Source organism: Carcharhinus amblyrhynchos, chromosome 9 (genome assembly GCF_965287045.1).
Source record: "Carcharhinus amblyrhynchos chromosome 9, sCarAmb.v2.hapA, whole genome shotgun sequence".
Lineage (NCBI taxonomy): Eukaryota > Metazoa > Chordata > Chondrichthyes > Carcharhiniformes > Carcharhinidae > Carcharhinus > Carcharhinus amblyrhynchos.
In genome coordinates this window covers 98,873,061-98,899,236 of record NC_137332.1, presented here as the reverse complement: position 1 = coordinate 98,899,236, position 26,176 = coordinate 98,873,061, and the positions used below count along the sequence as shown (strand labels likewise).

Below are 26,176 nucleotides of genomic sequence, written 5' to 3'. Positions count from 1 at the left end.
TCCCACTGCGGCAAACGGAGATTTGGCCGCTTGCCAACTTCTGTGAGTTCAGCGCGGCGGGTAGGTGGCGTGAACGGGTGGCAAGATCGCGCCCTGAGAGACGGGGTCAAAATCGGGCAGGAAATCCGCTCACACCCATTTTCCACCGCCCCTCCCCCCGCTTCCCCAACGAAAAAAAACATCAATTTTTAATTGCAGAATTCAAATGCAGAATTTTATTGCATGTAATATAAAGAATACAAATGGTATTATTCATCTACACTCAAATAAAATAATTTACAAATCAAATTTAAGACTACAAACATTTCCAAATCCCAGTAAAAATCTAACATTGACCCCATTGATTGCATTTACCATTAATAACTTCAATTATAAATAACATACATCGTTAATTTCTTTATAAATACAAAATACAGTTCAGGAATTTCAAATCCCAGTGACAAAAATCAGTAATGTTGCTGCCAGTAATTGCATTCAATTTAATCACTAAAATAAGATACAGTATTCATTTTTTAAATTATAATTATAAGTATGGTGCACTGGTTAGCACAGTTGCCTCACAGCAGCAGGGACATGGGCTCGATTCCCAGCTTGGGTCACTATGTGGAGTTTGCACATTCTCCCCATATCTGCTTGGGTTTCCCCCGGGTGCTCTGGTTTCTTCCCACAGTCCGAAAGGTGTGCTGGGTAGGTGCATTGTCCATGCGAAATTATCCCTCAGTGTGCCCGAACAGGTGCCGGAGTGTGGCAACCAGGGGATTTCCACAGCAACTTCATTGCAGTGTTAACATAAGACTACTTGTGACACTTCTTATAAATAAAAAAAGGAAAAAAAAGTTCAAAATTTAAAAATGCCAGTGAAAGTCAGTAATACTGGTAATTACATTTGATGCAAATAGTAGAATAATTACATAAGTAACACATTATAAATTAAAACAATTTGTAAAGTAAAAAAAAGTTCAAATCCCAGTGAAAAGTGATATTACCAGCACTAATAATCACATTCAATTAAAATAATATGAATAAATAATATGCATTAGAACAATTTATCGATTTTTTTCTAAGGCAAAAGAAGTGATTCAAGATGTTCAAACCCCAGTAAAAATCATAGGTCAGTACTAGAGTTCCAGCATAAGCAACACAAATTTAGACAAGTTTTATTGGTAATCTGCATTTCCAGTGGATATTTTTCTCCCCCTTTTGCATATATTGCAGATCAGAAATGGAAACAAAGTGCAGGGGGTTGGGAGGGAGTCGAGAGTGGGCGGCACAGGGAGAGGGCCACGGGGAGGAAGTGCACAGGGAGAGGAACACGAGGAAAGGAGTGCGGGGAGAGGGACATGGGGAGGTGGTGCAAGGAGGGGGTGAACGGGAAGAGGACCAAGCGAGAGAGGCCTGGCAAAGGGTCAAGGGGAGGAGGGCATGGGTTGGGGGCACTGGGAAGGGGTACACAGGGAGAGGGGCAAAGGGAGACAGCACAGGGAAGGTGGCATGATCAGAGGGGCATGAGAAGGGGCATGGGGAGGATGATACGGGGAGAGGGGTTTTTCACCATCTGGAGACAGAGAAACAGTTGAACTAAAGAAAAGTGAGGGGTTTTAAAACGTTACCAATTGGGATGGGGTGGGAGAGATTAAATGACAAAGATGCTATTGTCCTAAAGGCAATAAATATAGCGTCTGTCATGACTCAAAAAGGCCTCAAAACACTCGTCCAGCCCGTGAGGTATTTTGTGAAGTGTGTCGAGAGCCAAGTAGCTCTCAGTGAGTTCCCAGGAACAGCCTGTGATTGGAATACCCAGATGTCTGTGATGTTGGATTGAGGTGGGGGGGGGGGTAAATATTGCCCGAGACACTGGTGAAAACTCCTCCCGCTCTCCCTCATGATAGCGGAAAGTGTGGGGTTGTGAGGGGTAGAGCGGAGGTGGGGCATAGGGTGAAGAGGGCCAGGGTGAGAAGCTCTGTGAGATAGTCGGTGCAGATTGGATGGGCTGAATTGCCCCCGCCGCACTGTGGTGGTTGTATGGGGTTCTAACTATCCACCCAGCGTTCAATGTCTCACATACGTAGGAACGGCTCCTCTGACAGTGTGGCACTCCCTCAGTGTCACACTGGTGTCCAGGGTACTGGTGCACCCGGGTGTGGGAGCTGGAACATGTTCTCAGAGGGAGAAGAGTGTTACAAAGTGAGATACCCCAGGCACTTGGATTCGTCCCGACACTTCAGCAGTGCCCCCTCTGCTGCCCCCAAACTGGGCACACGAGGCAGAGCTAATATAGGTTAGTAAGGTGGGCACACTTGTGTCAGTGCCTCCTGCTGTCTGGGATTTCTACCCCTCAAGGTGTCCCATATTTGTCAAAACTCAACACTCGGGGCTCAGACGATGAGGAATCTATGGCATGGCAGGAGGCCATTCAACCTGTTGTGCCGGTGTTGGCCAACAGGTAGCCATTGAGCCTAACCCCACCTTCCAGCTCTCTCCTCATAGCCTTATAGGCCACGGCACTCCCATATTCTCTACAGTCAAAGCTCCAAGGGGCACGGGTGCGTGCCATTGACGTTGAGGATCGGCCGTGAGGTGGAGCAGGCTCGATGGGGCTGAATGGCCTGCTCTTGCCCCTACCTTCCATGTTTCTAAGCCTACCCCATTGGGATCTTACAGTCAGAACAAGTTGTTAAATGTTAGGTGCTGGAGAGTCCAGGGAGGGAATGCAGGGTGGGATGCGGGTTAGGAGGCCGGGTGTGGGTGTGGTGGAGTGGGATGGGATGGTGGCCACATTGGCTGCACGCCCCGGTACCATTTTATTGACTGTGGGGGTTCATGGGGAGGGGGGATATCAAGCAAGAAGCAACAGAAGTGTTCGCCAAGTCAGGTGGGACTCCGGCCCAGCGAGCCCAGTTTCACATTGCTACTAATTCCCATTGTCAGTGTACCTGGCTGGAACTGTGAGTGTCTATGTGTTTGGCCAGAAGGGGCTTTGCCAGATAGTGAAGGGGATCCCCTGGAAGTTTGTTATGGGATGACAGGGGGACGGTTTTATAGAGGGCCTTGGGATGTCAGTGTTTGCAGAGGGGAATCTGATGGAGTGTGGATTTGCAGGGGGATTCCCCAGGGGCGTGTATATGTGAAGAGTATTCCCAGGAGAGCATGTATATGCAGGGGAAATTCTCAGAGGAGTGTATATATGCAGGAGGAGGCTTCCCAGTGGTGTGTGTACATGCAGGGGAATCCTCAGGGGAGTGTGTATATGAAGAGGAATCCTCAGGGGAGTGTGGATAGAGAGGAGGGGGATTCCAGAGGAGTATATATATGGCAGGGGAGATTTCAGGGGAGTGTGTATATGCAAGGGAATACCGGGCGAGTGTGCCTATGTAGAGGGTATTCCCAGGGGAGTTTGTAGATGCAGGGAGGGAAATTCCCAGGGGAGTGTGTATTTACAGGAAGAGGATTTCCAGGGGTGTAAAGTTTATTTATTAGTCACAAGTAAGGCTTACATTAACACTGCAATGAAGTTACTGTGAAAATCCCCTAGTCGCCACACTACAGGTCAATGCACCTAACCAGCACATCTTTCAGACTTTGGGGGGAAACCAGAGCATCCAGAGGAAACCCATATAGACATGGGAAGAATGCGCAAACTCCACACAGACAGTGACCTAAGTCGGGAATCAAAGCTGGGTTGCTGGCGTTATGAGGCGCCACTGTGCCACTGTTTGGATATGCGGAGAGGAATTCCTAGGGGAGTGTGTATATGCCGTGGGGGTTGCCAGGGGTATATGTACATGCAGTGGGGGATTCCCGGGGGACTGTGTATACACAGTGGCAGATTCCCAGGGAGTGTGTATATACAGTGAGGGATTCCCAGGGGTTTGTGTACATGCAGGAGGGAGATTTCCAGGGGTGTGCGTACGTTCAGGGGAGATTCCCAGAAGAGTGTGTATATGCAGTGGGGGATTCCCAGGGACTGTGTATATGCAGTGGGAGATGCCCAGGGGAGTGTGAATATGCAGTGGGGGGTTGCCAGGGGAGTGGGTATATGCAGTGAGGTGTGGTGGCAGTTCCGAGGGTCTCAAGCACATGACTAAGCACATGTTTGTTGTTGGATGCCAGGATTATGGTTTTTTAGAGGGCGGCACAGTGGCACAGTGGTTATTGCTGCTGATTCACACCACCAGGGACCCGGGTTCGATTCCTGGCCTAGGTCTGTGTGGAGTTGGCACATTCTCCCCGTATCTGCAAGGGTTTCCTCCGGGTGCTTCAGTTTTCTCCCACACTCCAAAGATGAGTGGGTTAGGTGAATTGGCAATCCTAAATTGTCCCTTAGTATCAGAGGGACAAGGTGGAGTAAAAACATGGGGTTATGGGGAGAGGGCCTGGGTGGGGTTGTCAGCGCAGCTCGATGGGCCGGTTGGCCTCCTTCAGCACTATAGGGATTCTATTTAGCAATCCACAGGAACACGTTAAATTTCAGTCTCTCTTCCTCGCCACCCTGTTCCCCCAGGCCCCAGGAAGATCCGTCATGGCTCAGTGTGGACTGCTCTGGTCTTTGAGTCAGAATACTGTGGATTCAAATCCCATCTCCCAAACCGCAGTGCAGAATCCCGGCCAATGTTCCCAGTGCAGCAACCAACTGGGGTGCCGCAGTGCCGGTGGTGCTGTCTTTGGCTTACCATGTTCACCTGCTGGCACTTCTTGGTTGAGGCAGCCAGTGCAATGGCATCTTTCTTTTTCAAGGAATACCCAGGACTGTTCCCAATTCTGCCAGTCAGTACTGATCTCTTCCACTCTCACACGCGGCTTAGAAATGCCCGATTACCTCATCATTGTCTCATTAGTGGGATCCTACTGCGCATAGATTGGTTGCCACCTTTCCTACAGGGGAAGTAAGGTTAATGAGATAATGCGGAGTCATCTGCGATCTTGGTGAATGAGAGGGACAGACCCGAGGGACTGAATGGCCTCTTCCAGTACCAATTTCCTGCATACACTACAACAGCAAATACACTTCAAAGGAGTGTCATTGACTAGAAAGCGCAATGGGGTGCATCGGGAATGAGAAAGGTGCTGCATAAACGCCAGGCTCTCATTCCTTTATCTTCTCTGCACTCATAGAATCCCTACAGTATATAAGGAGGCCATTCAGCCCATCAAGTCTGTACCGATCACATTTCCACTCAGGCTCTATTCCCGTAACCCTGCACATTTACCCTTCCAATCCCTCTGATACTAAGGGGCAGTTTAGCATGGCCAATTTACCTAACCCGCACATCTTTGGAGTGTAAGAGGAAGCCGGAATACCCGGAGGAAACCCACGCAAACACAGAAAGGAAGTGCAGACTCCACACAAACAATGATCCAAAGCCGCAATCGAACCCGGTCCCTGGCGTTGTGAGGCAGCAGTGGTAACACTGTGCCACCCACAATGTTCGAGGGGTTGGGAGAGAGCTGCACCGTGAGTTCCTGTTTCTGATTTCCAACATCCCTCCCCACCTTTCCTTCCCCTTGACGCAGTTCGGGGTGCCTGGACTGAGACTCTCCGCCCCCATAATCCCAACCACCCTCCCCCTTTCCTTATTCCATCTTCCCTTCCCTTCCGTCAAATTTAATCCCCTTGGCTTTGTGCGTTTCAGGAAAAGCTTCAACAAGCCTTGGAAAGCCTCGAGACCCTGGCCAAGGAGAACGCCGGGAGAGATGAGCAAATGAACCTCATAGACCTGAAGGTGAGATGAAGTTGGGGGGTGGGGGGGGAGGGGGGAGCGTTGTTGGTGGTGGTGGAGGAGTGAACAATGCGTTCGGCTGCCGAGCAAGAAACATAGCAATCTGGGTGGTGTCAGGGGGTGCGGGGAGTGGGAGGAGGGAGGTGTGGGTGTCAGGAGATGGGGGGCTGGGGGGAGAGGAGATTGGAGTGGGGGTGGAGGAAGCAGCAATGGAGGCCAAGGTAACTTCATTATACACAACCCCACAAAATGGGTCCCCTTTCATTCATCCACTCTTGGCCCAAGGTCAGTTTTACTCTCTATTTAATGTCAATAGGATAGGCTCACCCAAGCATTGTTCAACGGAGTAGTCATCATTGAGTTACAATAGCAGACAAACTGGCTACCCAAACAGAGAGCACAGCACGGGTATTATGGTACATTGGTGGAAGAACAAAGAACAAAGAAAATTACAGCATAGGAACAGGCCCTTCGGCCCTCCAAGCCTGCACTGACCATGCTCCTTAATTTAACTAAGACTTCTGACTCTTCCAGGGACCATATCCCTCATTCCCATCCTATTAATGTATTTGTCAAGATGACCCTTAAAAGCCACTATCGAGTCCACTTCCACGACTTCTCCCAACAGCGAGGTCCAGGCACCCACCACACTCTGTGTAAAATATCTGCCTCGCACATCTTCTTTAAACCTTGCCCCTTACACTATAAACCTGTGCCCCCTAGTAATTGATTCTTCCGCCCTGGGAAAATTCTTCTGACTATCTACTCTGTTCATGCCCCTCATAATCTTGTAGACTTTTATCAGGTCGCTCCTCAACTTCTGTCGCTCCAGTGAGAACAAACCAAGTTTCTCCAATCTCTCCTCATAGCTAATGCCCTCCATACCAGGCAACATCCTGGTAAATCTTTTCTGTACCCTCTCCAAAGCCTCCACATCTTTCTGGTAGTGTGGGCGGCCTAACTAAAATTCTACAGAGCTGCAATATGGCATGCCAATTTTTAAACTCAACGCCCCGGCCGATGAAGGCAAGCATTCTGTATGCCTTCTTGACCACCTTCTCCACCTGCGTTGCCACTTTCAGTGACCTGTGCACCTATACACCCAGATCCCTTTGCCTACCAATACACTTCTGCAATTCACTGTATATTTCCTCTCCTCATTAGACCTTCCAAAATGCATTATCTCACATTTGTCCGGAAAGTCTTGCATAATTGATTGCGCTTGCTTTGCTTAAAGCAGGGGTGGCTTATGGCACAGTGGGTAGCACTGTAGCACAGTGGTTAGCACTGCTGCCTCACAGCGCCAGAGATCTGGGTTCAATTCCCACTTTGGGACACTATCTGTGTGGAGTCTGCACATTCTCCCTGTGTCTATGTGGATTTCCTCCGGGTGCTCCGGTTTCCTCCCACAGTCCGAAAGACCTGCTGGTTAGGTGCATTGGCCGTGCTAAATTCTCTCTCAGTGTACCCGAACAGGCGCTGGAGTGTGGCGACTAGGGGATTTTCACAGTAACTTCATTGCAATGTTAATGCAAGCTTCCTTGTGACACTGATAAATAAACTTTTAAAACTCCCTGTCTCTGAGCCGGAGCATCCTGGTTCGAGTCCCAATCCAGGAATGAATGGCCACGGAAGGTTCGTCCACCCTGAACATCATTCCCACACCCTCCAGGGGAAGGCGGCAAGGCTGGGGGAGATTTCCCATCACATTCCATGGGATGTCTAGGGAAATCTGCGCCTCCACCATCGCCATCCATAATTCCGGCCTCGCAACATGCGATTAAGTGTATGTTGTCACGGTGACCCTGACGCCTCGGGACAGCTGATGTGGATCAGATTGACATCAACGACGGCAGGGTGGTAGGTGTTTGATTCCCTGTTGTAGCTCGGATAAAGTTGGATTTGGGACTCTGTGGAGCTGGATTGACACCTTTGGGAAGAGGCAGGATGCTTCTTGAAGAACTTGGTGAGGTCGGCTGAAATGAACCGCTTCCTTCAGTGGAGAGAGGCCAAAATGAAGAAATATGGCCATCCCATTAGCCCTGGGCCTGTCCAGGAGCCACACTTCTTAACAAACTGTAACATAATTGTAACACTACACTACACTCGTTTTCTTCTCTATGAATGGTATGCTTTGCCTGTATAGTGCTCAAGAAACAATACTTTTCACTGTATGCTAATGCATATGACAATAATAAATCAAATCAATTCAAAAAGATGTTATAGAAATCCAGAGCACGCCCACCTCTAAAAATATTGAGATGGGTTCAACTGGAAATGTCAACACTGAGGAACTTTCTTGTCAGGTAAGGGTATTAAGGGCCAATGGCACGCCCACCGAAGGCCTGATGTTCGCTTAGAGAAGAGCAGGGATTCATGAACTGCTCTAGACAGAAGTTACATTTATTTGGTTATTAAAAAACCCTCACTTAACCAACAATCACTGATAGTCGGGGGGAGGGGAGATATTAATGGGAGGGACAGCTGCTCCCCATTGTCAAGGAAGTAACTGCACTTCTACGGCGACACATGGACTCTTACTAAACTTTGACATCTGCTAAGATTGAAGTGGTACATGGAAACATAGAAATTAGGAGCAGGGGAAGGCCATTCGGTCCGTTGAGCCTACCCCACCTTTCATTCTGATCTGATTTGATTTATTGTCACATGTATTAGTATACAGTGAAAAGAATTGTTTCTTGCACATTATAGACAAAGCATATCGTTCATAGAGAAGGAAAGGAAAGGAGACAGTGCAGAATGTAGTGTTACAGCTTAAGTTAAGATGAACAGAAAAATCAACTTAATATGAGGTAGTTCCATTCAAAAGTCTGATGTCAGCAGGCAAGAAGCCGTTCTTAGAGTTGTTTGGTACTTGACTCAGACTTTTGTATCATTTCCCTGGCTGAAGAAGGAGGAAGAGAGAATGTCTGGGATGCTTGGGGTCCTTAGTTATTCCGTTCCAAGTCAGCGGGAAGTTAGATGGATTGAATGGGTGGGAGGCTGGTTTGAGTGATGGACTGGGCTACGTGCATAACCTTTTGTAGTTTCTTGTGGACTTGGCCAGAACGGAGCTATACCAAGCTGTGATACATCCGGAAAGAATGCTTTCAGTAAAAGTTGGTGAGATATGTAGCAGACATGCCAAATTTCTGAGTCTCCTGAGAGAGTAGAGGCATTGATGGGCTTTCTTCACCAAAGCGTTGGCATGGTGGGACCAGGACAGGTTATTGGTGATCTGGACACCTAGAAACTTGAAACTCTTGACCATTTCCACTTTATCAACATTGATGTAGACAGGGGCATATCCTCCACTACGCTTTGTTTTTACTGACATTGAGTGAGAGATTATTCTCATTGCACCAGTTCACCCGATTCTCTATCTCTTTCCTGTGGATCCCGTTACCACAGAGAGTGTGGGGGGTACATAGAAAGGGGAAGTCTAGATCAGCACAGAAAGGAATGAAAGGTTATGCAGGTGTGGTCAGGTAAAGGAGGGTGGGGAAGGTGATAGCAGTGAGTGAGAGCCATTCTAGACCAGATGGGCCAAATGGCCTACAAGGTCCCCAGAGTGAGCACTGCTAGTGGATATGTAACACAGTGTGGAGTGCCTGAACAGTGTGCTGTGCATCCCTGTAAATACAAAGTCTGCCTACCCATCCCTCGCTGGCTGGAGGTGGACTCGACGAGTACACATTTGAAATAAGGCAGAAATGTCCTTCGAAACGGAAGCTGGCAGTTATTATTTTCCTGTTTGTTTTTCACTTCTCTTGGCCCAAAGAGTTTAAAAAGTTGCAATCGCTGGCCTCACAACCTGCTCAGGAAGAGATAGCAGGCGGAGATAATGAAGCCTTCTGACATTGCCTGAATCGACAGGAAAGTGAGAATCTGGATTTATATAATATCGTTCTGCTATTGCTGGCTCAATGATGCCAGTGGGTGCTTCTAACATCCCTGAATGGATTAGTAGCACTTTCAGACAAGATACAATGTAGAATTCTGTATCAGGAGAAAATATTGGGAAAACAGTGAAAGTGCAGAAATATCAATAGGAGACCAGTTTCCTTATTCCTTCACAGGGATGGGAGCTTTCTTGGCTGGACCAACATTTGTTGTCCATCCCTAATTGCCTCTTGAATTGAGTGTCTCACCCGGCCATTTCAGAAAGCAGTTAAGAGTCAACCACATTGCTGTGGGCCTGTAGTCACATGTAGGTCAGACAGATTTCCTTCCCTAAAGGACATTAGTGACCCAGATGGGTTTCTGAGACTTGCTCAGACTGATAAGTAACAACACTCACACACACACACACACATGTACACACACACACACACATGCACACACATACACGCACATACTCACATATATGCACACGCGCACACACACACATACACACGCACACACACACACATACGCACACACACACGTACACACGCATGTGCAAACAGGAGCACAGACATACACACATGCCCACATACACCCATGCATACACACATACTACATGCACACACACACGTGCACAGTTGCATGCACACAAACATGCATGTACACAGAAACACACACACTGCATGCACACACACACGTGCACACATGCATGCACACACGCATGCATGTACACATACACGCACACAAACATGCATTGCACGCACACATTCACTCACACATACGCACTCACATACACATACACACATATATGGACCTACTCACATACACACACACATGCACACATTCCAGGCAATGACTATCTCCAATAGCGGACAATCTAACCAATTCAGCTCAATGGTCAATGGCATTACTGCTGCTGAACACCACACAATCACCTGCAGCTTATTACTGAACTGAACTGGACCAGCCATATAAATACCATGGCTACCAGAACCAGTCAGGGGCTGGGAATACTGCGGTGAGTAACTCACCTCCTAAATCCCCAAAGGCTGCCCACCTTCTGCAAGGCGCAAGTCAGGAGTGTGATGGAATCTTCTAGAAGCTTAACACCATCCGAGACACAGCAGGATGTTCAGTCGGCAGCCCATCCTTCAGCTCAACATTCGCTCCCTCCACTCCTGATGCACAGTGGCAACAGCACGTACCATCTGTAAGATCCACAGTCAGCTGCAGCTTCTAAACCCTCAGCTACCATCTGGAAGGCTAAGGCCTGCAGGTAGCTAGGAACACCACCGCCTGTAAGTTCCCCTCTCAGTCACTCGCCATCCTGACTTGGAAATATATCGGCCATTCCTTCACTGGGACAAAATCCTGGAATACACTCCCTATCAGCACAGTGTGTGTACCTACATCACATACTGGATCCTGAGCCAGATGCTATGGTATGAAACTAGATGCAAATCTTTTTCATGGTAACAGCATTACATGCGTGCACCTTCTACTGACTACAATGTTCCAACAGTCTCTCTTTATATATTCTCTAAGTGCTGAATTAACAATGCCCTTCACCTACAATATAATTAACATCTAATTAGCAACATATACTGCAGCAACCCCAGAGGGCAGCTCACTATCACTGACTGAAGGGCAAATAGGGATTGACAACAAATACTTGGATGTTTACCTGGAGTGTAGCTAAACAATCTCTTGTTTAAAGGCAGCCCATTCTTTTTATTCATTCATGGGACATTTGACAAGTTCCCTCATGGCAGGCTGGTGCAAAAGGTTAAATCTCACGGGATCAAAGGTGAACTAGCTAGGTGGACACAGAACTGGCTTGGCCATAGAAGACAGAGGGTGGCAGTCGCCTAGTTAGGAACACATGATTGGTGCAGGCTTGGAGGGCCGGAGGGCCTATTCCTGTGTTGTACTGTTCGTTGTTCTTTGACACAGATGTCACTGGCTGGCCAGTACATATTGCCCATCCTTGAGGACAGTTAAGAGTCAACCACAATGCTATGGCTCTGGAATTACATGTAGGCTACACAGGGATGAGAGTGGCAGATTCCCTTCCCCAAAGGACATTGGTAAACCAGATGAGTTTTTGCGACAACGGTTTCACAGTCATCAGTACATTCTTAGTTCCAGATATTTTTTATTGAATTCAAATTCCACTATTTGCCACGTCGGGATTCGAAACCGCGTCCCCAGAACATTAGCTGAGTTTCTGGATTAATAGTCTGGTGATAATACCACTGGGCCATCACCTCCTTGTTCTGTTAGAGTCTCCATTGTCCTGGGGACTGATGTCTGCTCTACCATTTCACTGTCCCCTGAATCAGTGTCCCTCGTGATGGTGACCTGTTACATGCCCCATATCCAGATCTACCACAGTCTCTTTCCTTGTGGAACCAAAGGATTCACAGCAAAAAAGTTTCCTGAAGCATTTCAGGAACTCTTCCTTTGTCTGTCCCTCCCAACCCTACACTCCCGGTCTCCATTAGGATGTTTGCCCCCCCACGCCCCTCCCCACCATTTTCATTACTCAAACTTTCCTGCATCTCTCAATAATTTGCTTCTTTCTCTCTCCTTCTGGGTGGCACAGTGGTTAGCACTGCTGCCTCACAGCACCGGTGACCCATGTTCGATTCCAGCCCTGGGTCACTGTCTGGAAGAGTTTGCACATTCTCCCACATGTCTGTGTGGGTTTCCTCTGGGTGCTCTGGTTTCCTCCCTGAAACATGTGCTGGTTAGGTGGATTGACCGTGCTAAACGGGCAGAGTTATGGGCATGGGGGGGTGGGGGGGAGGGTGTGTGGGGGGGGGGATGAAGGTGGCCCCTCCAAGATGCTGTTTGGAGAGTCAGTGAAAACTCAATGGGCCAAATGGCCTCCTCTCTCTGTAGGGATTCTTGATCTGGCGAGCTCTTTCTCTCTCTCTCTCACACACACCTTGCTCTTCCTTTCTTTATTTTCTCTCTCCCCTTATCTTTCTGTATCCCATTCTCATTCATCAGCTCTGCTCCGGCATACCTTCCCTCCCTCTCTTCACCCTCTCTCTTGTCTCCAATCTCAGCCTCATCCTATCTCTTGTAACCTCTCTCGCCCCCCCACTCTCTCTCTCACCCTCTCTCTCTTGCACCCTTTCTGTCACTCTCTCCTGTGTCCTCTCCCTCTCACTATCTCTCTTACATTCTTTCCCTCACACCCTCTCCTCTCTTCCTCTCTCTCTCCCACCTCTTCTCTTTCCTTCTTGCACTCTCTCTCCATCTCTTTCTCTCACCATCTCTCTCTCTCTTGAGTCTCTCTTACTCTCTCTCACCCTCTCTCCCTCACCTTCTCCTCTCTTCGTCTCTCTCTCCTATCTCTTCTCTTTCCCTCTCTCCCTCTCCATCTCTTTCTCTCTCACCTGCCTTTGCTCTCAACCTCTCACACATCCCTGTGCTGTTGATATTGTTCACGATGTGTCCTTCAGTTGCTCGGTTCTGAGCGTGCAGAGACACACAGCTTATCTCCAATGTTGCCCACACTTGGCGTGTGGCAGAACTTAGCACGAACCCAGATTTGTCCCTGGAATTCTTCACAACATCTTGAGCAGAGTATTCTCTCTCTCTCTCTCTCTTTCTCACCTTCCCTTGCTCCATAATTGTTTATAGGCAAGCAGCAGTTTTTGGAAAGTTGCAATCTGCTTTTCTTTCCGGAACACAAACTGTTACAAGTTGCTACACAAGCCAGTTCCTGCAGCAGCAACAAAGTTGTGGGTTCAAATCCCACTCCAGAGGCAGGAGCCCAGGCTGAGAGCCAGTGCAGAGCTGAGGGACTGCTGCACTGCCAGCGGTGCCTTCTTTCAGATTGAACCCGAAGCCAGTGCTGCCGGCTGGGTGGGTGTGAAGGTTCCCTTGGCCGCTGTTTAGAAGTAGATGAGGAGAGTGATGTACCTGATATTGATCTCCAGTTCCCCTCATCCCTCTCCCCACCCACAGGCAGCATCACTCACAAGGCTTGGGGTGCGTCACTGTCACTGCAGCAGTGTTAGTAACTCTCTCTCCCACTGGTCCTTCCAGGGACTGTCACAGCCACACAAACACACACAGATCAGATTGACACCAGATCAAAGCCAATTCACCATTTTCAAATCCCAGCCACAATCAACAACGCTGGCTCCAGTGAAGCTCCAGTTTCACCTCCAACTTTAACCAGTTTTTCTTTCTGGATTGTTTCATTATCACTTCATCGCGGATTCTGGGACCTGCTCAGGGTCAGCCAGACATCAGAGGATTAACCTTGATCTGAGTGTGTGTCAATGATAGGATGATTCCCTCAAATCATTGAGTGTGTGTGTATGTGTGAGAGTGTGTGTGAGTGAGACTGTGTGTGTGTGTGTGTGTGTGTGTGAGTGTGTGTGAGCGAGACTGTGTATGTGTGTGTGTGAGTGTGAGCGAGACTGTGTGTGTAGTCTTGCTCACACACACACACTGTGTGTGTATCTTTGTGTGTGTGTGTGAGTGTGAGCGAGACTGTGTGTATGTTTGTGTGTGTGTGTGTGTGTGAGAGACTGTGTGTGAGCAAGACTGTATGTGTGTGAGTGTGTGTGTGTGAGCAAGACTGTGTGTGTAAGTGTGTGTGAGTGTGAGCGAGACTGTGTGTATGTTTGTGTGTGTGTGTGTGAACGAGTTTGCGTGTATGTTTGTGTGTGAACGAGATTGTGTGTATGTTTGTGTGTGTGTGTGTGTGTGTGTGAGACTGTGTGTGAGCGAAACTGTGTATGTGTGTGAGTGTGTGTGTGTGTGTGTGTGAGCAAGACTGTGTGTGTATCTTTGTGTGTAAGTGTGTGTGAGTGTGAGCGAGATTGTGTGTATGTTTGTGTGTGTGTGTGTGTGTGAAAGTGGGTGTAAGCGAGACTGTGTATGTGTGTGAGTGTGTGTGAGTGAGACATTGTGCAACGTGTGTGTGTGTGTGTGTGTGTGTGTGTGTATATGTTTGTGAGTGTGTGTGAGAGAGTGCGTGTGTGTTTGTGGCCAAAAAGCCTCTCTGGTTTTGTGTGTGTTATTCGCAGTACATGTCAGGTGAGGTCCCCCAAAGTAGTTGATCCAGGTGAGACCCCTTAAATTGTCACCATCCAGCTGGGATACACCCCCTAATTCTTAAAGACCCGGGTAAGATAGGATGAACTGTTTCCTTGTTCTTATTCAACCCCCTCTTCTGGTAGGAACAAGATTTAGTCCAAAATGATGCCTTTTGTGTGCAGAATCACCCTGCAGCAAGTCTTGCCAGTGGCTGTCTCTACATTGGCACAGTAAGAAGCCTCACAACACCAGGTTAAAGTCCACGTTGGCAGCCATCTTTAGGTTTGTGTCCATTCACAACAGATAAAACTCAGACCTTATTTAAACGTCAATATTTCAGTGCATAATTCATGATTGCTATTTCTTTCTCAAAAGCTGCCAAGTTATGTTACAGCTGTATAAAACTGGAATAGTCTAGGTTAGAGGGTCATTAGATTTATTCCACTGGTGGGTGCAACATCGAGGGCCGAAGGGCCTGTACTGCGCTGTAATGTTCTATATTCTATGTTCTAAAACGTTAGTTAGGCCACATTTGGAGTATTGTGTGCATTTCTGGTCCCCACACTACCAGAAGGAAGCTTTGTAGAGAGTGCAGAAACATTTTGCCAGGACGTTTCCTAGTCAGGAGGGTTTAAGGTATGAGGAGAGGTTGATGAACTCAGATTGTCTTCACAAGAAAGACGGAAGCTAAGGGGCGACCTGATAGAGGTCTCCAAAATGGTGAGAGCCAAAGGTAGGGTGGATAGTCCAAGGCTTTTACCCAGAGTGAAAGCGTCACTTACAAGCACAGATTCAGGACTTTTTCCAGGCTGGAAAGGTCGATTACAAGAGGGTGCAGGTTCAAGGTAAGAGGGGATAAGTTTAGGGGGAGTCGCGTGGGGGAGGTTTTTCACACTGAGAGTGGTGGGTGCCCGGAACACACTGCCAGTGGAGGTGGTGGAAACAGGCACATTAGCAACATTCAAGGTGTATTTTGGGGCACACAGTGGTTAGCACTGCTGCCTTACAGCACCTGGGACCCAGGTTCAATTCTGGCCTCAGTCACTATCTGTGTGGAGTTTGCACATTCTCCCTGTGTCTGCATGGGTTTTCTCCGGGCGCTCCAGTTTCATCCTACACTCCAAAGGTGGATTGGCCATGGTAAATTGACCCTAGTGTCAGGGGGATTATAGGGATAGGGCCTGGGTGGGATTATGATTGGGGCAGACACGATGGCCTGAATGGCCACTGTAGGGATTTTATGATCTTGATGAACAGGAAGTGGACAGAGGGAGAGAAACCGTGTAGTAGTGGGTCTAAATAAGGATTAGAAATCAGGCTGAGTGGGCCTGTTCCCGTGCTTATTGCTCTTTGTTCTAACATAGTGGGAGAAAGAGTGGCTCTTGGGGGCAGGGGGTAGGGAGGGGACGGGGAGTGTGGGGAGTGGCAGGGGTGGGTGATCCACTCTGGCTGCGGTCTGCTTCGCCTCTGAACCTGTGCCCCTCTTTTGCTAGAATCAAGGCGACAAGGTGCGGGACAAGATCGAGAAAGCTTTCAATGCTTTGAGGAAATATCTGGAGCAGGAGGAAACTGCCATCATGCAACAGGTGGAAACGCAGGAAGAGGGCTTCCTGCAGCAGCTGGAGGAGAGCACTGCCGGGGCAGGAGGAAGCCCTATCACCGTCGACCACTTAATATCAGATATCAAGAAGATTTTACCGCTGGAAAACATCCCCTTACTGAAGGTAGGAACGTCGGCTGCGTTCTTTCAAGCAATAACACATTTCGAAAGAAAGAATACGTGATTTTCAAGGAGCAAGCTAGGCTTCTTCATATCTATTCTTGGAATGTGGGTGTCGCTGGCTGGGCCAGCATTTATTGCCCACTCCTAATTGCCCCCTGAACTGAGTGCCTCGCTCAGCCATTTCAGAGGGGCAGTTAAGAGTCACCCACGTCGCTGTGGGCCTGGAGTCACATGTAAACCAGGCCGGGTAAGGATAGGCAGATTTCCTTCCCTTAAAGGATATAGAATCATAGAGATTTGCAGCATGGAAACAGGCCCTTCGGCCCAACTTATCCATGTTGCCCAGTTTTTAACCATTGAACTAGTTTCAATGGCTCATGTTTGGACTATACCCCTCTATACCAATCTTACCCATCATTAAAGTTTATTTATTAGTTACAAATAGGCTTACATTAACACTACAACAAAGCTACTGTGAAAATCCCCCAGTCGCCACACTCTGGCACCTTTCGGGTTCACTGAGGGAGAATTTAGCATGGCCAATGCATCTAACCAGCATGTCTTTCAGACTGTGGGAGGAAACCGGACCACCCAGAGGAAACCCACGCGGACATGGGAAGAACGTGCAGGCTCCACATAGACAGTGACCTAAGCCAGGAATTGAACCCGGGTCCCTGGTGCTGTGAGGCAGCAGTGCTAATCACTGTGCCACCATGTCGCCAGATGGGGTTTCATGGTGGTTTCATGGTCATCTTTTTATTTTTAATTCCAGATTTTTATTGAGTTCAAATTTGTCCATCTGTGGCGGTGGGATTCGAACCCAGGTCCCCAATACAGTGCCACCTCTCTATTTCTAAAGCAATAGAGCTGAAAAGTAGGGAAGTAATGCAAAACCTTGATTAGACCTGGAGTGAAATGAAGTATGAGATCCTGAACAGTTTGACAAGGTGGACATGCAAAGGATGGTTTCTCTTGTGGGTGAATCCGGAACAGCTGAGGCCCTGTTTAAAAATGACGGGCACTCTTTTGGGACAGAGACGAGGAGAACTTTTTACTCTCTAAGGGTTGTGAGACTTTGGAACTCTCTGCCACAGGAGGCAGTGGCGATGGGGTCACTGAATATTTTTAAGGTGGAGGTAGAGAGATTCCTGTTCAGCGAGGGGGTCAAAGGTTATGGGGGCTGGCTGGGGAAAGTGGAATTCAGAGCACAAAGAGATCAGTCACGGTCTTATCAAATGGCAGAGTGGGCTCGAGGGGCCGAATGGCCTACTCCTGCTCCGATTCCGTGTGCCCATCTGTTAGGGCCACACTTTAGACTGTGTGCCATTCTGGTCAACATTTTTTTTAAAAAATTGATGTCGAGGAAATGGATAAGGCACAGGGGAGATCTACAACACTGACACCAGAAAGGTGTGTGGACTTACCTATCAGGAAATGATCCTGATCCACTCATCCCTTTAACCAAAGAAAACTGAGGGGTTGGGGGAGAGGAGGAGGGGTCGGTCTTTGGATTTTCAAAGGGTTTTAAGAGAGCGGGTACAGAGAGAATGTTTCTCTTGTGTGTGTGTGTGTGTAGCGGGGGAAAGAATCCCGACAGAGCAGAGGGTGGCCATTCGGTCTATCGAGTCTGCACCAACCACAATCCCATCCAAACCCTATCCCACTAACCTGATGTATTTAACCAACCAGTCCCCTTGATATCATGGGGCAATTTAGCATGGCCAATCAACCTATCCGTGCATCTTTGGACTGTGGGAGGAAACTGGAGCACTCAGAGGTTATGCATGGGGAAAATGTGCAAACTCCACACAGACAGTCCCCCGAGGCCAGAATTGAACCCGGATCCCTGGTACTTGAGGCAGCAGTGCTAATCACTGTGCCACCCCAAACCTAAAGGCCAAGCAATATAAGATAGTGACCAAGAATTCCAATGGGGAATTCAGGAGGAACATTTTTACCCGGAGAGTGGTGCGAATGCAGGACTCGGGGAGTGGTTGAAGTGATTTTCTTCTCCCCTTCATTCTGGCCGGTGTGGGCCAGCATTTGTTGCCCCCGTCTCCCTCACTCTTCATTGCCCTTGAACTGAGTGGCTCATTAAACATAGAAACATAGAAAATAGAAGCAGGAGGAGGCCATTCAGCCCTTCAAGCCTGCTCCACCTTTCATTATAATGATGACTGATCATCGAATTCAATATCCTGATCCCCCATCTTTCCCCCATATCCCTTTAGCCACAAGAGCTATATCTAATTTGTTCTTGAAACCACATAGACTGGGATTCAACCGCCTGGCTTGCCCAGACACCATAAAATCCAGCCCGAGGCCATCGGACCTTCCCATGCTCCGTTCCTCACCTGGTCTAGTTCCTTTGGCAGACAGGGCGGTAAAATTCCAGCCAGAACATTTTGCCCTCAACTATTTTCTGTGGCAGTGAGTTCCACATATCCACCACCCTCTGGGTCAAGAAATTTCTCCTCACCTCAGTTCTGAAGGGTTGACCCCTTACCCTCAAACTATGGCCCCTAGTCCTGGACTCCACACCATCAGTAACATTGTTTGTGACTCCACCCTAAGGTTACTAATGTGGGCTGGAGTTTACGGAACGGAACAAAAGCTTGGGCACATGTGATGGTCGCATTACCGGGCCAGAGGTCTGGGTCAACGGAAAATGGATTCAAATCCCACTTTAGCAGTTTGACAATCTGAAATTATTTTTAACATGCTCCCCCAGGAATTGCTGTCTAAGGCTTGTCAGTTCGCTAAAGTCCTTCTGGAAAGGAAACTTGCCCAGCTGATCAAAGCTGGTCTCCAAGTGAGTCAGCCCTCCCCTGCCACATTGAACCCTGCCCTCTGACCTGACCTAGCCCTGCGCTCGACCTCAGAGTAAGTGGCCAGGTTGCTAATGGATGGTAACTTAACTGAGTTGTCAATGGTGTAAGTGAGGTATTAGAAGTGCCTTGAGGGTGGAGTGGCACTGAGAAGACTCAGACATGTAACAATACCTCCATGAGGGTGAGGAGCAGTGGGAACAGATGGACAAGCAGGAAAGAGATGATGGAAAGCCGGAAAGAAGGATGGAATGATTCTAACGGACAGCCGGGAGCCGGGGAGTGTCAGGGTGAGTGAGGATAAATTTAAGCAGCAGTAAGGTCTCCTCTTACCACCCACCCATAAACAGACAGGTGTTTTTGACTTACTCCCCCCTCTACAAGTGGTGGCATATTTCTTACAGCATACAAGGCTAAGTATCAAGTGCTTAAACTTGAGATCATAGTAGATGTTGCTTGATGGCCAGCATGGGCAAGATGGGCCAAAAGGCCTCTCCCTGTGCTGTGAAAATCTATGGCTCTAACCCCTCAGTTTGGGTGGGATCCAATTTTCTATTATTAACCCCACAGCAAACTCGAGGTCAGATCAACTCAGAGGGTTAGTTTATTTCCACACACACACACTCAAAGCCAGGAAGGAGGCTTGCAATGTTGCCTCATTTACATTCTTACAATTTTTTTATTGAATTCAAATTTCACCATCTGCTATGATGGAATTCGAATTTGGATTATCCTGGGTCTCTGGATTACTAGTCCAGTGACAATGCCACTGTGCCACCGTTTTCTCCATAAAGATGGGCTTAAGGGGAAGCAGACAAGTACTGTGTCAGGCGGCACAATGGTCCTACGCCTTACAGCTCCAGGGATCTGGATTTTATTCCAGCCCCAGGTCACTGTCTGTGTGGAGTTTGCACATCCTATACGGGTCTGCGTGGGTTTCCTTTGGGTGCTCCGGTTTCCTCCCACTGTCCAAAGGTGTGCAGGTTAGGTGGATTGGCCATGCTAAATTGACCCTTATTGTCCAAAGATATGTAGGCTAGATGGGTTAGCCATGAGTAATGGGGTTATGGGGATAGGCTGTGGGAGAGGGCCTGGGTAAGGACCCAGTTAGAGAGTCGGTGCAGACCCAATGGGCCAAATGGCCTCCTTCTGTCTGTAGAGATTCTATGAAAGGGGAGAAGAGGGTTGTGATGTTTAAATGAGGGGAAGATAGGAGGAACAAAAACACCAGCATGGCTAGATCGAGCCGAATGGCCTTGTTTTTCTGCCGTTTCTCTTCTACAGCAAGACACAGCACCTAATTAATTCCAGAATTCTTTAAAAAATTGAAGTTAAATTTCCCTATCTGTTGTGGTGGGATTCGAGCCCATGTCCCCCAAGCATCCCCCAAGACAACTGGCTTGTTAGTCCATTGAACAGACCACTGTACTACCAGTTCCTCTGGTTTCCCAGCTGGATGCTAAAAGCCTCCCTCATATTGACCCGTGACCCATTCAATTCCTGAGAAATCAGCCCATGCGGGTGTAATGCCCTCTGACGTTTGGGGTTCTGGGATCGTTCTGGTACAGGATGAAGATACGGACTGCCTCCGGAACACACGACCTCCCCACCCCTCAGTGTCGACAAGACGTCCCAAGTCCTGTATTCAATGTTCTGACCGATGAAACCGAGCATGCCAAATGCCTTCTCCATCACTCTATCCATCTGTGACTCCACTTTCAAGGACCTATGAACATGTACCCCTAGATCTCTTTGTTTTGTAACTCTCCCCAACGCCCTACCATCAACTGAGTAAGTCCTGCCCTGGTTCAATCTACCAAAATGCATTACCTCGCATTTGTAAGTGGTGATAAGTAGCAGCCGCTGAATGCTTTGCTGCTTTGAGCTTGCTGCCCCTTGCTAACGCTCCTCCTCTCTCTCTGTTACAGAACGTTGGCTCAGTATTTGACAGGTAGGTGGTGTTCCCTTCCAGGTTGCTAGTTAAGGTTTGACACCATTCTGTCCCAAGCAGTGGTCACTTCAGCCTTGGTTTAAGAGCCAAAAACTGAATGGGTCCGGTTACGCACCGCGGTAATCTATAAACAAGGTCCCCAAAAGAAATTCCTCTGCAGAACACTTAGTCGGAGAAAGGCAGACCCTCTAATCCCCCACTCTCCTTCACTTGCAAACATTTAAAAAGCTAATCAGAATGAAAGGCAAGCAGAATTAAAAATGTTACTTTATTGTTATTTAAGTGGAATATGTTTATTTGTCTTTTTTTTCAAGTTAAATGGAAACATCGAAAATAGAAACAGGAGTAGGCCATCCTCGAGCCTGCTCCGCCATTCAGTATGTTCATGGTTGATCTTTCTGTGGACTCAGTTCCACTTACCTGCCCGCTCACCATAACCCTTAATTCCTTTACTGTTCACAAATGTATCTATCCTTGCCTTAAAAACATTCAATGAGGTAGCCTCGACTGCTTCACTGGGCAGGGAATTCCACAGATTCACAACCATTTGGGTGAAGAAGTTCCTCCTCAACTCAGTCCTAAATTTACTCCCCCTTATATTGAGGCCATTCCCCCAGCTCTTGTCTCACCTGCCAATTTTGATCATGGCTGATCATCGAATTCAATATCCTGAACCCAACTTCCTCCCATATCCCTTGATCCCTTTACCCCAGGAGCTATACCTAATTTCTTCTTGAAATCACACAATGTTTTGGCTGCAACTACATGCAGTGGTAGTGAATTCCACACATTCACTGGGTAAAGAAATTTCTCCTCATCTCAGTTCCAAAATATCCTCAAAGTATGATCCCCAGTTCATACTGGACACCAAATAATAAGGTGTTCATGTTGTAAATATTACTGCTCTAAGGCATGTGAAACACCCAGTCGATTATAAAATAATTGGCATTACCTTCATTTGAGATATTTATTGGAAATCTGAATTGAACTAAATCAAAGGGAACTGAAAACTTGCTTGTAACACTACATTCCTGTTCTGGGCACTAAAATTGATTCATAGAACCACATGGGCAGCACAATGGCACAGTGGTTGGCACTGCTACCTCACAGCACCAGTGACTCAGGTTCACTTCTGGTCTCGGGTCACTGTCTGTATGGAGTATGCACACTCTCTGCATGTCTGCAAGGGTTTCCTCCGGGTGCTCCGGTTTCCTCCCACTGTCCAAAGATGTGCAGGTTAGGTGGATTTACCATGCTGAATTACTCCTTACTGTCAGGGGGATTAGCTAGGGTAAATGTACGGGGTTACGGGGATGGGACCTGGGTGGGATTGTGGTCGGTGCAGCTTCGATGGGCTGAATGGTCTCCTTCTGCACTGTAGGGATTCTATGGTTCTGTGAAGAGACAGCTCTCCTCAGTTCTATCACTACCCGTAAGGCAATGGAGGTTTACTGGCTCACACCGTTAACCTGAAGACCGTACTGACACCTGACCGGGCTACAACACATATCCAATCCTATCGTGAAGGTGTCGTAGTATCCGAGGCTGCGGAGTTCCACATGGGAGCTCCAGCTGCGCACGCACCGATGTAGTCTGACACTCCTCTCCACCTGACACAAATCTCACTGCACCCTCCAGGAATGGCACCCTGCTGAGGAAACCCAAGGAAATGCCCATGGATCTGAGCCAGGGCGGATTCAATGTCCCTCTGCAGTACGCAGTGTGGAAGCGGATGTTGAAACATGTCGACACAGGTAAGACCAACCTCACTTTGGCTTTCCAGGGAACGCTCGGGGGGAGGGGTTCAGGGTTGTGGAGAGGGAAGTGGCGGAGATGGGGAGGAGAGAAGCCGCAGGAATAAGGGATATGTATCCCGATGGTGACTTTTAGCACTTTTCTCTGTTGCGTTCCTGGGCGTGACCGCCCATCCCTCATTGCCCCATGAACCGGGGCATTTAAGAGCCCAGCACATCGCTGAGTGACACTGTACACCCCACCATGCACTCACTGAAAAGCGGATGCTGTCATAAGGTCAGGAAACCCAGGACAACCCATCAGTGCGCACAGCAAGCTCCCACACACAGTCACCGATACAACTTGGGGGTTCGTTTTTAAAAGCAAAGTGACTTTAGTGGAGGGTTAAAGATTGGTGGGGACATTGCAACCTTCTCGTGTGGTGACTGTGCGATCTGTTCCCTCTGCCTGAGAGAGGCTGACAGGGGCTTGTGTGGCGGGGGTGTTGGGGGGGTTGTGGGGGTGGGGGCGGTGGTGGAAAGGGGGAACAAGTGGATTTCTTTCTGAATATATAAATGCCCCTGTGCACTGCCTGAACGGTTCACCTCAATCCCAACCACAGCTTTCCACGGGGAAAGTGCTTTTTAAAAAGAAAAATAACGATTTAATTTCTCTTTTAAAAAAAAAGTACTTTTCCAAAGATTTATTTTTCTTGAAAAGAAAGAGAGGGAGCGGGACTAATTGGATAGTTAATTCAGAGTCGACACAAATGCAATGGGCCAAATTCTCCCTTCTTTTTTGACCTACTGGGGGAGTCGTGTATTTCTGGAAAATTATCACTCCCTTCCTGTCTCCGCAGGGCCTTCCTGAGACGAGATGTGGTCATTAGCAGCAGTTTGACATCTCTCTCCTGCTCACTCTCTCAGCGAATTTAGATGAGCATTTGGAACACCATTGAATGCAACTCTATGGTCCAAGTGTTTGAAAATGGGATTAGAGTAGATCGGTGCTTGATGTCTGGAGCAGAAATGGTGGGCTGAAGGGCCTCTTTTCTGTGATCCAAAACTCTATGGTGGGAGGCGGGGAACGACCTTACCTTCTCGTCCCACAGATCGATAGGCAGGGCGAGTCGGTAAGATCAACCGAGAGGCACAAAATCAGGTTCACGCCCAATTTCTCACCTCTCGCAATCTTACCGGGCTTGGATATCTGGCTGGGTCGGGGGTGATGGGAGTTTTGGGCGGCGGTCGGCTGGGCCAAAGGTTGGGAGACCCGGCAGCAATCGGCTGTCTGGGAGGGGGGCAAATGTTTGGGGAGGCCAGCAATCGTGGAGGGGCAGGGAAGGAGGGAGGTGTCTGATAGATCTTTCTCTCTCTGTTCTGGGGTATGCGCATGTACAGTTGCGCCCTCTTATGTGAGCAGCTGGCTTTCCAGCAAGCTTAGACCCAGCACTCTCCTCCTGCGGGCGGGAAACAGATTGTGCAGAAAAGGATGCACAAAGTGGTGTAAGGTTACATTTTCAAAAAATGAATCAGAAACTCTCCCCTTTTCACATTCATTCAGTACTTTAAATTTTTTTGATAAGATCACTCCCCATGACTCTGTTTCTCTTTCTCTCTCTGTGTTTCAGTTCCGAATCTCGGGACCCTCGACCCGCTGACAGCCAACGCCCACCTCATCCTGTCCCAGGACGGCACCGAGGTGCGGGTGGGAGAGAAACAGGATGACATCCCCGACAATCCGGAGCGGTTCAGCCGCTGGCTCAGTGTGCTGGGCTCTGAAGGCTTCTCGAAGGGCAAGCACGTCTGGGAGGTGGAGGTGGGCGACAGCATCCTCTGGCAGGTGGGGGTGGCCAAGGGCTCGGTGCCCCGGAAGCGGGGCTTCGCCCCGTTCCACTGGCAGGAGAGCCGCAAGTTCTTCACTCCGGAGCCCCAGGTTGGTGTGTGGGCCATGGCTCTGCAGGATAGCGACTACACCGCCCTCACCTCGCCCCCCATTGAACTGCAGATAAAGGGGAAGCTGAGGAAGTTGGGGGTGTATGTGGACTACGATGCCGGGCTGGTTTCCTTTTACAACGCCGAAGATGTGTCTCACATCTATTCCTTCAAGGACAAATTCTCCGAGGCCATCTTCCCCTATTTCTACATTGCCCACAAAGGGGACACGCTGAAACTCATCCCCCTGGGAGTCTAAAAGAACTCTGCCACCCACGAGCTTCTTGCGCTATCGCTTCCCTGTCTCCTCATCCAGAGTCGTGTGTCTTTTTTATTAAATCCTTCCACAGACATCGTCCACTAGGCCAGCATTTGTTGTCCGTCCCTAAATTGGCTCCCGGAACTGAGTGGCTCGCTCAGTTACTGCTGGTTGCTAGGCTGTGGGCCTGAAGCCTTCCTGTAGACCCTGACTGGGTAAGGACAGATTTCCTTCCCTCAAGGGCTAGCGATAAACCAAATGGGCATATTTCTCTCTCTACCGCACTTGACGGCACCGTCCACAGTTTATCGTTTCAATCGAGCCGGTTAATTTTAATTCTATCGGCTGCCCTAGTGTGGGATTCAAACCCACATTTTCCCCTCGGCTCTCTACCTTTCTGTCACCAATTTCGCCACCCAGCCCCGGCATAGCAACCTCCACTCTCTCTCCGGGGAATACTATTGGAAAAAAGGAGGGATAGCATTGTCCGTTAACTGTTCCGCATCTTTAAAAATTAAAAAGCACCCGGGAACACATAGGCCAAAATCAAATCAGAGATTGCTGGGAAGATGTCAGCTGGTTCGGCCACAACAGCTGAGAGAGAGAAACAGAGTTAGGCTTTCAAGTCCTTATGATCCCTCTTCAGAGCTGCCACCTCCATTTCTCTCTCTCTCTCCACGGACGCCAATGGACCAGCTGAGATTTTCCCAACATTCCCTGTTTTTGTCTCCGGTTTGTGGCACCCGCAGCCTTTTCTCTTCATTCTACCACCTAGGCTGAGGCTCAGTCTCACACTAACACTTCAAAAACCTGTACAAATTATGTCCAGGGCAAGGGCTGAGCCTTGGATCAATAGGCAACTTCCCAGCATACTCTGGAATTATTGAGATTGGGAAGGCCTTGCTAAGTAATTCATTCACTGAAGAGTAAGAACACAAATAGTCGACAATATATGATAAAAAAAATGAATTCATGGGAGGACTGAATCGGCTCAATGATTTAAGAGGATACAGATGTATACTTCCTCTCGTGGGACAATCTAGAACAAGAGGTCAAGAAATTGTGGATGCTTTGCTGTCAT

At 48.4% G+C, this 26,176-nt stretch overlaps 1 protein-coding gene across 1 annotated transcript in view; it reads left to right on the top strand.

Moving 5' to 3' along the window:
- The window catches only part of LOC145348646 (E3 ubiquitin-protein ligase TRIM39-like), a 25,880-nt gene extending 785 nt beyond the window's left edge, over positions 1–25,095 (top strand). Inside the window, exons 2-7 of the mRNA XM_080196812.1 lie at positions 5,631–5,720; positions 16,160–16,390; positions 19,121–19,201; positions 21,146–21,168; positions 22,807–22,922; positions 24,533–25,095. Coding sequence (XP_080052938.1) covers positions 5,631–5,720; positions 16,160–16,390; positions 19,121–19,201; positions 21,146–21,168; positions 22,807–22,922; positions 24,533–25,095 — 1,104 coding nt within the window. The remainder of the gene's footprint in view (positions 1–5,630; positions 5,721–16,159; positions 16,391–19,120; positions 19,202–21,145; positions 21,169–22,806; positions 22,923–24,532) is intronic.
- The last annotated feature ends 1,081 nt before the right edge of the window (positions 25,096–26,176 follow it).